The 11240-nt window shown below is 40.1% G+C and overlaps 2 protein-coding genes across 4 annotated transcripts in view; one reads left to right on the top strand and one right to left on the bottom strand.

Moving 5' to 3' along the window:
• Window positions 1–238: 238 nt before the first annotated feature.
• Window positions 239–6889, top strand: DNAJC19 (DnaJ heat shock protein family (Hsp40) member C19). 2 transcript variants are annotated; one of them, XM_060767454.2, is made up of 6 exons: window positions 266–354; window positions 2798–2849; window positions 4318–4391; window positions 4766–4842; window positions 5981–6051; window positions 6378–6889. In XM_060767454.2, exons 1-6 carry the CDS (start codon window positions 352–354, stop codon window positions 6446–6448), a joined length of 348 nt encoding a protein of 115 aa, XP_060623437.2. In that variant the 5' UTR covers window positions 266–351; the 3' UTR covers window positions 6449–6889. The 2 variants fall into 2 exon arrangements, with proteins under 2 accessions (XP_060623438.2, XP_060623437.2); XM_060767455.2 differs by lacking the exon at window positions 2798–2849 and having other exon boundaries at window positions 239–354.
• A 1979-nt stretch (window positions 6890–8868) lies between these two features.
• Window positions 8869–11240, bottom strand: part of FXR1 (FMR1 autosomal homolog 1) — a 44637-nt gene continuing 42265 nt past the window's right edge. For both annotated transcript variants that reach the window (XM_060767456.2, XM_060767457.2), the window contains one exon: window positions 8869–9911. In XM_060767456.2, coding sequence (XP_060623439.2) covers window positions 9741–9911 — 171 coding nt within the window. In that variant the 3' untranslated portion in view covers window positions 8869–9740. The remainder of the gene's footprint in view (window positions 9912–11240) is intronic.

The raw sequence follows: 11240 nt of genomic DNA, 5'->3' as shown, positions 1-11240 counted from the left end.
GAGAGGTGGTGGCTGAAGTTACTAGAAAGAAAAAAAGAATTTGTGGCTTTTCCTTTGCTCTCAAACTGGCTCAAAGGCAACAATAATCTCTCCTTCCTCAGATTCCCGCTCAAAACAACACACTGAAGAGAAAGGAGGAGAAGAGGGCGTGGCTGCTTTCTTTCTTTTTTTTACGACGCCCGCGAGGCCTGCGCTCGCTTTACGGCGGCGCTCCAGAGGGGGAGGCTGAACTGAGGCTGCCTTTACGACGCTCGCTTTACGGCTCTCTTCAGAGGAGAGCCAAGGGTCTTGCAGGAAGGGAGAGAGGGGAGCGGAGGGGCTGCTCCCTCTCCTCCACGGGACTCGGGGGACATGGTGAGTGGGCTTTTGGTGGGCCTTCGACAGGAGAAAGGGTCATGGTCATGGGGTTGTGTGTTTTCTGGTCTGTATGGGCCATGCTTTAGAAGCATTCTCTCCTGACGTTTCGCTTAAGCGGCTGAGGGGCAAAAGGAAGGGGCCTGAGGCCTCACAACCTCTGAGGATGCCTGCCATAGATGTGGGCGAAATGTCAGGAGAGAATGCTTCTGAAAAAAATGGCCCCTTACAGCCCGGGGAACACAACAACCCAGTGATTCTGGCCATGAAAGCCTTACAATACATTGGTCATGGTCATAATTCCTAAATTCTCAATTTTTTTCCTTTCACTTTTCATATCCAGGTTAAGGAGTAATGGTTGCCTTCCCTGAACCATAAACAACATTGCTATGCATGTATATGTGTGATATCATACTGAAAAATATCCCCTTGACACACACACACATACATATATATATATATATATATATATATATATATATATATATATATATATATAAAAAGAGAGGAAGAAAAGGGGTTACTTATAATATATATTAAATGACCAGTGCAAAATATTATGACATCCCCGGTGGGCGCAGTGCATTGTTGACCGAAAGGTTTCAGGTTCGATTCCAGGGAGCAGCATGAGCTCCTGCTGTTAGCCCTAGCTTCTGCCAACCTAGCAGTTTGAAAACATGCAAATGTGAGTAGATCAATAGGTACCGCTCCGGCGGGAAGGTAACAGCGCTCCATGCAGTCATGCCGGCCACATGACTTTGGAGGTTTTTCTTTTTGTTTATTTTCGGTCGTGTCAGGAGCGACTTGAGAAACTGCAAGTCCCTTCTGATGTGAGAGAACTGGCCGTCTGCAGGGACATTGCCCAGGGGATGATTTGATGTTTTTATCATCCTTGTGGGAGGCTTCTCTCATGTCCCCACATGAGAAATAAAGGTAGCTCATTCGCCTCTCCCCGGATTTGAACCTGCAACCTGTCGGTCTTCAGTCCTGCCGGCTCAGGGGTTTAACCCACTGCGCCACGGGGGCTCCACCTTGGAGGTGTCTACGGACAACGCCGGCTCTTCGGCTTAGAAATGGAGATGAGCAGCACACCCCAGAGTCAGACATGACTGGACTTAATGTCAGGGGACAACCTTTACCTTTTATGATATCTGTCCTGCAGACTCAGGCCTGTGTTTTCCTGATTGCATCCTGCCTATTTGGAACGTGGCCTTCGTCTTTTCCTATTACTTTCCCTTGCATTATGATCTTTTCTAGTTTATTTATTGGATCAAGGGTCTGGAGAACAAGCCCTATGAGGAGCGGCTTAAAGAGCTGGGCATGTTTACCCTGAAGAAGAAAAGGCTGAGAGGAGACATGATAGCCATGTATAAATATGTGAGAGGAAGCCACAGGGAGGAGGGAGCAAGCTTGTTTCCTGCTGCCCTGGAGACTAGACACCAAGTTAAACATGAGCCAACAACGTGATGTGGTGGCAAAAAAAGCCAATGGGATTTTGGCCTGCATCAATAGGAGCATAGTGTCTAGATCTAGGGTAGTCATGCTACCCCTCTATTCAGCCTTGGTTAGACCACACCTGGAATATTGTGTCCAGTTCTGGGCACCACAATTGAAGAGAGATATTGACAAGCTGGAATGTGTCCAGAGGAGGGCAACTAAAATGATCAAGGGTCTGGAGAACAAGTCCTATGAGGAGCTGCTTAAAGAGCTGGGCATGTTTAGCCTGAAGAAGAGAAGGTTGAGGGGAGACATGATAGCCATGTATAAATACGTGAGAGGAAGTCATAGGGAGGAGGGAGTAAGCTTGTTTTCCGCTGCCCTGGAGACTAGGACGTGGAACAATGGCTTCAGACTATAAGAGAGGAGATTCCATCTGAACATTAGGAAGAACTTCCTGACTGTGAGAGCCGTTCAGCAGTGGAACTCTCTGCCTCGGAGTGTGGTGGAGGCTCCTTCTTTGTGTTTCGCCCACATCTATGGCAGACATCCTCAGATGTTCTGGCCTCACAATCTCTGAGGATGCCTGCCATAGATGTGGGCAAAACGTCAGGGGAGAATGTTTCTGGAACATGACCATACTGCCCGGAAAACACATAATAAACTTTATTTGTATCCCGTCCTATCTCCGCAATGGGAACTCTGGGTGGCCAATAACGTTCAGCCAACAAATAATAAGACATGTATTTTGGAAAATGGCAGCATTCATAACCTTTTGGAAAAACATCTTTTGGAGATCGTAACTTAGAAAAGCATGGCCTTTCAAAGAAAAGCCAAAAACTCTTTAGAGTAGAATCTTCTCTTGTGATATACAACCAGATTATGCAAGGCAATGGTTTTGATACTCCAAATCATCTGAGTCCCAATAGTATTTATATGGTATGTATGGAAATATGCTACTTTTCATTTTATGGTATTGCTTGTCCCCTTCCCTTTCTTTTTGTAGGCTAGTACTATGATAGCGGTTGGTCTGACAATAGCTGCTGCTGGATATGCAGGTTTGTATTTGGACTCCATGATTTATTTCTCCCTGGGTTGAACAAAACACCATATAGTCCAGTGAGGACTGGCCTGCTAGCCTCCAAGGGCTACTTTGGTGCAAAAGCAATGGCTAAGTGCCAAATCTGTACATTTTTAGTGACTCTTGCTATTGACCTCTTTTCATTTGTCTACCAATTTATTTTAATGTATGCCATTTTCTATGCCTTGAGTTAGATACTATGTTAGGAAAAAGATGTTCAATATAAAACTATGTAAACCCAAAACTGTTGTCTCCCGGGGGTCTTTGAATTTGTACTCCTTTTTAATTGTGATCTTTGTTGTGGTATATATGTCTGTTGAGGTGTGTAATTCCAACGACTGTTCTCCTTGGAACTGGTGGGTTTTTAGCTATTTTTGAGAATTGAGTTTTATTGCTGTAAACCAACTACCTTTGTTTTTTTATATTGCTCAACATAGTTTATAGGTGGTATCTCTGATTTAGTAGTAAAAAGTGGTAAAGGCAAGGAAGTAAGCAGTCTCCTGGTACAGGGTGTGATTCAAGGATCTATGGCACTTAGTATATGAAATAATTAGTTCTCTAAGTGGGATCATTTCTTTTAAAAAAATCCTCACAATTACACTTTAAAAAAGATCCTGCACAAAGAAGACAGTGTGACTACACTCACAGGGTTATGTAATGATGGCACATTAGTGAACAGTACACAAATAAACATGCAAACAAATACAAAATGCATGTTTGCAGTGCTCAATACTAATCTCTACTTGCAATGTACAGTGGCTTCATTTGCACACTGGCACATTATATGAAACTCTGCTTTTGCCACCTTTGGTGAATGTGGAATTTTGCCATGGCTAGAAAAGTAGACATATATGTTTGGGTATTTATGCGTATGTAATACATCAACAGGATGCCAGCTTTAATTTAGGTTTCCTTTTATGGTATCTATTGAACTGTATCTCTGCTGTCAGGAGTACTTTCTTTATTGTCAGCAGTAGAAGAAAACATGATGCGAGTTTATGGGACTCAATGACCTTATGTAGCCCTTGTCTAGTTTAAATTAGTCTGAAAACTCTACAGAAGGGTGAGTTGGTTAACCCACAAGTGTAAAATTTCCTGCGCATTTACTGTTTTTGGTTATGGACTCTTGAAAGTAGTGTACATTGATTTCCTTGATTTGTCGTAGCCACCATCTTCACTCAGGATTAACCAGAGCACTAAATGTATTCATGCAATGGTTGTAGAATAATTACATTTTCTGGGAAGACTAATGGAAAGGAGGTATCAGTGATAGTTTAGTACTTGGGAGGAATGTATGCACCTGTCTGCAGGCTCTTGCACCCGTTGTATTAGTATTTGGAAGCATTGTGTCTCATCAAGACTCTCCTAGAAATGCCGTGCTGTCCAGCAGCACCATCTCAATCAGTCTCAAAGTAGCTGAATTTGAATTCTTCCCTTTCTTTGAGGTCGTTATGCACTGCAGGCAATGAAGCAAATGGAGCCACAAGTAAAGCAAGCTCTTCAGTCCCTGCCCAAAGCTGTGAGTTTGTTTTACTGAATTTTCTTTGGCAGCAATATTGTTTTCAACTTTTTTGAAAAAAAATCTATTATTTGACAGTGAACAAAAATAATTAACTGCGCAAGAATTTGGGATGTTGAAGATAGTTTGTAATTATAGTGAGCCATATGCATTTTATCAGTTTTTGTCTCAAATGGGGAAGAAAGGCCAAAGTAAATGGGAGTGAAGGATGAGAATCAGCAGCAAGTAGTATACTAAGTTGCAAAGTAGTGTAGATGTAGATGGTCTCTTCCATCCTTTTTCCAAAATTCGTGATGTGGATTTTGAATTTCCTTGCCCATTGATGATGACATCGCTTAACACTTTTATTAATACTGGTGTGTATCTTATTTCAGGCCTTCAGTGGTTATTACAGAGGAGGATTCGAAACCAAAATGAGCAAGCGGGAAGCTGCTTTAATATTAGGAGTGAGGTAAACAAATCAGAGCATTGTTTTCCAAAGATTTGGGGGGGGGGGGGGGAGGCAGAAAAACAGGCCTTAGTGACTTTCCTTAGATGTTGTCATGGTTGGAATGTTGAATTTAAAATTGAAGAGGAGACAATCTAGTCCACATAATGGTATAGCTTTTGAAGATTACTGGCTTTCTGAAGCAAGCAAACTGTAATTCAATGCAGACTCTGACTGCTAGAGGTACTGCTAATGGCACGGGCACTTGAGATAACTGATGGCATGCATGATAAATGGTAAATGTTTGTTGCTTAAATACAGCCATCTTCAAGGCTCCCAGATAAACAAATAGATGGATTTGGAGAACTAGTATTTTGTTGTATACTTAAACAGGTTGGACATCCCTTATCCAGAATTCCAAAACCGTCCACATCAATGGCTGATATACTGACTGCTTCCTGGCGCTTCAGTGCACAGAACCTTTGCTTCATGCACCAAAATATTTTAATTTTTGTTTTATGAATTATTTGTTTAGACTAGGATCTCTCATTATGTACACATATCTAAATATAGGTGGCTCAAAACATTTCTGGTAAGGGATACTCAAACTGTATCAGTGCTAGTGGGAATCAACAATAGGGCCTGTGAAAAAAATGCTTTTATCTATTAGTTTACATAGTTAAAGAGTGCTCAGGTATAATGGATTCTGTGTACCTGCTAATAGATGTTTCTATGTATTATTGTGTAGCTCAGAAATTCTTGTTAAATGCTTTTAAGCTGTTTCGACCTCATTATGAACATAAGGCAAACTTATGAGTGTTTTCTTGACAAGTTTTATTCAGAAGACATTTGCCATTCCCTCTAAGCAGAGAGTGGGTTTTCACCCAGTGGGTTTCATGGGCTGAGTGAGGATTCAAATCCTGATCTTTATGGTCATATTTCAACTCTCAAATTATTTACACCAATTGTCTTACACCAATTGTCTTAATTGATATAAGACTACAATAATACTGAACGATTTTCCATTAACTGCCATTTTGTTAGCTGGGAAAAATAATCTGTCTCTATCACTTACACCTGACAAACTTATTACAGATTGCTAGTTCTTCATATGTAGCTTTCGAAGATTAAATTGATCTTGGTTTTCTTTTTAATCTATTAGTCCTACAGCAAATAAAGGAAAAATTAGAGAAGCTCACAGACGAATCATGCTATTAAACCATCCTGATAAAGGTAAATCAAAATACATTTTGCAGGGATTGGAGATTTCATTCTAATCTAGAATTCAGCTATGCTGTGGAATTAAATGGGAAGTTTTGGGGGCCTCTCTGGATTTTTCAGCGCCTGGAAAGGCTTTTATTTTGGAAAGCATTGTTATGTTAATACGAACTTTGCATATACATCATTATTTGTGCCAGGCATCCTCTAAAATCATTTTTAAAGGTCACCCTATGCTTTATATCAGTTTTAGGCAGATACAGATGTATATTATCTTCAGCAAAAAACAGGACAAATATTCCTCTTATGGATTATGACATACATATTTTTCTTTCTAACAGGTGGATCTCCATATGTGGCAGCCAAAATTAACGAAGCTAAAGATTTGCTGGAGGGTCAAGCTAAAAAGTGAAAAGACACACCTAATCAGTGATTGAAAGTGTATTGTTAAAATAATCCAAAGAGCAATGGGAAAAGGGTACCTGCCATGAGGGACTTCCATTGTAGGTGATCCTCCTTATTTTCAAAAATAAATCTTATCTGCAGTGTCTAGTAAAAGAATTAAGGCAGCTAGACACATGCACAGCAGTTGCATTGGGTCAGTTTGATTAAGTCAGACTCTGGTATCGGAGGTTCCTGCTGCTATGATTTGGGATGTCAAGGTTTACGCAGATAATGTTGACATCCAGGACTGGATTAAGAAAATTGTTCGATAAAATGTGGCATTTTAAAATATTTATCAGGTAAAAATGATGACAATTGTATGAATTATCATGGAATTTATCTCAACCTGATGCATTTAGCTGTTCTATATCTTTCCCTGTTTCTGAGCAATAAAAGTGTTATCGTTTTATTTCAGTGCAATGTTAGATCATCTTTAGGGTAACCAAATTGAGATTTGTTGCAGGGGTTTTGTTTGTTTAGTTCCATTCGTTCTTCAAAACACCAAGGACTTAAGTCAGCAATCTCTTTGACAGACCCACAAGGCATTTGAACTATTTTCTTCCAAGTAACGGCATTTTTCTCCACCAAGAAAGACCCAACTTCACATTCTGTGTCATCCTTACCCTCATTTTATGAACTTTTAAAGATGACACATCAGTAACTGCTAAAAGAAACAGGAATAACACCATAGATTTTTTTAAAAAGCAAAGCTGGATGTTATTATAGCTCCAATATAGAAACTTTTACCTTTACGTTCTGAACACTAATTCTGTATATAGTCTATATTCTATAGTTGTCCAAGCTATGAAGAGAAATACAACTAAGCCTTTTGTTTTTATCTTCTGTTTCACCGTGGTAAGTCCAGCTTACAGATCTGTCCTCCTTAAAAGCTTTGCATATGTCACTAATCACGCATCCAGGACTATACAATCCAGATTTCCCTAATAGTATACTATCAACAAAAAAGGCTACAGGACTATCCTGAAAAAAATCTTCAATTTCATGGGCCTAACAGGACAAAATGTTTCATTATTGTATTACTTCATTTGGCTTAGCTGGCTGCCAAAGCTCAAAAAAGACAGCAAGTGCCTCATGGTTCACAATCTAAAACCAGAGAGAAACAGGATTGGAAGGAAAATAAGCAAATGCAGGCATTAAACTCCTAATATTGTTCACTAGGCAACAGAGCTAGACTCAAATGCAATATAATAAATTTCTTTTTTCTCATAGCCTCAAATGTTTGTTGTTACACAGAGTAAGTATTAGCACTGAAGCATCTCAGGTGTCAGACTATGGCTACCTTCCAGGGAGGAAAGGATTCTTAGATGGTTTCTACTCCATCAAGGCTTAGTCAATGATAGGAACATGATAGAAGGCAGCAGCTCTCTGGCTATAGTAACAACTGCCCCACCATATTGTGGACCATTTTAAAGGGAGGGGGGGAGGAATTCTGTATTTATTTCAATTCTGGAAAGCTGATGCATCACTTCCACTTAAATATAACCTTAATTTGCCATTTCCCCTGCAACCTTTAGAAGGGTAATATCAGGAAACTAAACATGAGCAAATTCAAAGCTATGTTGATTCCAGTTTCTTTCATCCAGAATAAGCAGACTTTCAATCACAAAAGGAACGGAGAAAGTGCACAGAGAATGAGTGTGCATCTACACTATAGAATTAATGCAGTTTGACACTACTTTTAACTGCCATAGCTCAATGCGATGGAATAATGCAAGTTGTAGTTTTACCCTGTCTTTAGCCTTCTCTGCCATAGTCTTGCCTCACTAAGCTACAAATCCCAGGGTTCCACAGTATTGAGCCATAGCAGTCAAAATGCATTAATTCAACAGTGTATGCACCCTAGGTGACATGGGACATTAAATCTGACATTTCATTCAGATATGAGATAATCATGTTGTATTCGACAGTTCTGTTTCCAGGATAAAGAGAATGTTATTGTGGTATAAAGACATCAAACCCTATTTATAAATAAATATAATTTTCAAATATCACTACAAAGCAAACATTCCCCTAAAGTTTCTAGGTCAAGTTAAGCAGCATGGCTAAAAGCTGTGAATGGATTTCCAAGGTTTTTTTAGTGAAAACTAGTAAGGGGAACTACTTCAGAGTTCCGCTGATATGGGAGGGGATTTCAGCATTTCTTCCCAGTACAGTAAGAAATTTGCAATAATACAAACAAAATTATTGAGATCAAGAAAATAATCTTTTCCAGAGGCATCCAACCTTTAAAGGAAAAACAGGCCATATAGTAAAGATGTACCTTTTCATGTCACCTGATCTATATGGATTAGGAGAGGCAGCACCCTAACCAAAGCAAAAGTTTTGATTCCGAATTTAATAAATTATTGTAATGAATTCATAACTGTGTCAAGTATTTAAGGATCAACCAATGGAAGATCAAAGTTTATTTATTTTTCTACCAGCATACAAAAACATATTGCACATCAAACAACCAAAACAAAAATAAAAATACTCTAAGGACTAACGTATGTAGTTTATACAGAATAAACTTTCTGGAAATTGATCTTTTCAGTAGTTCTGGTTTTGTCTTATATGGACATGACTATTTCAGCTTAAATGTTTTAACTAAAGCTGTGTTTGATTTTTAAATACTGTACAGTTTAATAAATAAATCAAACAAAGCCTCAATGTAGAACAGTCACTGCCAATGTCACCCAATATCCCTGCAGGTTGAGAATTTAATAAATGTATTCCAGTGGTCTGCAGTTTTTCCCCACTACATACAGCATTTAAAAAACACGTATTAAAACAGACCAGTTTCCAGACTAAACTAATGGAGAAATTACAGTTCAGTGCAAAATATTTTTAGACTGCATTTTTCTAGTTTTCCTCAGGTGAAGAAGTGGTTGCATATTATTAAAAATGTAACAAAAGCAGCTAATGCTTTCATAAAGAAGGTTATGTTAGGGATTCCCCTTCCCCCCACATCTCTGCCATATTTTGAAAACAAAATAACATTTCCTATAGCCAGCAATTTGTTTTTATTTAAATGTTACATATACTATTCTCAAGGCACATCTGATGATATTTATAACACAGTAGGTGTCAAAGTATGTTCAACATTGGATTTCTTCAGGATCCCTCCCTGTTCTGTTTTCCAAAATGGAGGAACTGAAAGTGCGGTGTCAAGACTCGCAATCCATATTCTATCTTTGGCAAGCTTATACAAGCACTATTGTAAAATGTAATGTAAAAGAACTGTAAACTAGGAACTCTGTTTATGAAACACCATTCAACACAGCTTCTTCCTGTTTATTTCCGTCTTCTTGTACAGTACTAGGACTTTCTTCAGGACTGTGCTGCAGCTTTGAAGGCTCAGTTCCAGGAACAACTGCAGGACCATTTATGGCCTTTTCAGGAACAACAACTTCTTCAATTACATCTTTTGCCTTTTGAAAGAAAAAATAGAAAGGAGTAGTGACTGGACCACTTTTTAAAAAACCATATCACAAGTTAAACTAACTTCTCCACTCTTCTTTGTTCAATCATTCCAAGGAAACAGAGCAGTGATTGGTTCTTGAGTTGTTTTGGACTTCAACTCCCAGAAGTTCCAGCTTGACCAATGATCAGAAATTCTGGGAGCTGAAATTCAAAACTGGAAGACCAAACTTTGAGAAACACTGAGATCGTATTTTGTATTTTTAGGAGGAGCTAGTTAACGAATAAGACACTGCAAGTAGATGATCTATCAAAACCACAGTTGTTAGTAACAGGCTATTTATTTATTTATTTATTTATTTACTGTACTTGTATACCGCGATTTCTCAGCCTAAATGGCGACCCAATGCGGTTTACAACAAACTACAACAATCAACAATATACAATTTAAAACCATAAAACACAATACACATTATTAGCACATCAATAACCATCCAGTGCATCTCCTAACTAAAATCATGATCCAGTTTTCGTCGTCCATTTTACCAGTCCTTTGATCGTTACATTCAATTGCACCGAATTAACCAAATGCCTGTTCGAACATCCAGGTTTTTAGTCTTCTTCGGAAAACCATCAGCGAGGGGGCTGCTCTTATCTCCATGGGGAGGGCGTTCCATAGCCGAGGGGCCACCACAGAAAAGGCCCTGTCTCTCGTCCCCGCCAGCCACACCTGTGAAGCAGGCGGGATAGAGAGCAGGGCCTCCTCAGAAGATCTTAGGGTCCTAGTGGGCTGATAGGCCGAGATACATTCGGATAGGTAGGTTGGGCCAGAACCGTTTAGGGCTTTAAAGGCCAACGCCAGCACTTTGAATTGAGCCCGGTAGCAAATCGGTAGCCAGTGGAGCTGGTGCAGCAGAGGAGTTGTATGCTCCCTGCGCTCCGCTCCTGTTAGTATCAAGGCTGCCGACCGTTGGACTAATTGGAGCTTCCGAGCCGTCTTCAAAGGCAACCCCACGTAGAGAGCGTTGCAGTAGTCTAAACGGGATGTAACCAGAGCGTGGACTACCGTGGCCAAGTCAGACTTCCCAAGGTACAGGCGCAGTTGGCGCACGAGTTTTAACTGTGCAAATGCTCCCCTGGTCACCGCCGAAACATGGGGTTCCAGGCTCAGCGATGAGTCCAGGATCACACCCAAACTGCGAACCTGCGTCTTCAGGGGGAGTGCGACCCCATCCAACACAGGCTGTAACCCTATACCCTGTTCGGCCTTACGACTGACCAGGAGTACCTCTGTCTTGTCTGGATTCAATTTCAATTTGTTCTCCCCCATCCAGACCGTC

The sequence above is a fragment of the Anolis sagrei genome, chromosome 3 (genome assembly GCF_037176765.1).
Source record: "Anolis sagrei isolate rAnoSag1 chromosome 3, rAnoSag1.mat, whole genome shotgun sequence".
NCBI lineage: Eukaryota > Metazoa > Chordata > Lepidosauria > Squamata > Dactyloidae > Anolis > Anolis sagrei.
The sequence above is the reverse complement of the archived record's forward strand: the minus strand, read 5'-3'. Positions and strand labels throughout refer to the sequence as shown.

Excerpts from the sequence above, each read along its gene's own strand:
- DNAJC19 (XM_060767454.2), top strand. Across the intron at positions 2,850-4,317 it reads AGCTGCTGCTGGATATGCAG|GTCGTTATGCACTGCAGGCA; the intron begins GTTTGTATTTGG and ends CCTTTCTTTGAG. Across the intron at positions 4,392-4,765 it reads TTCAGTCCCTGCCCAAAGCT|GCCTTCAGTGGTTATTACAG; the intron begins GTGAGTTTGTTT and ends ATCTTATTTCAG.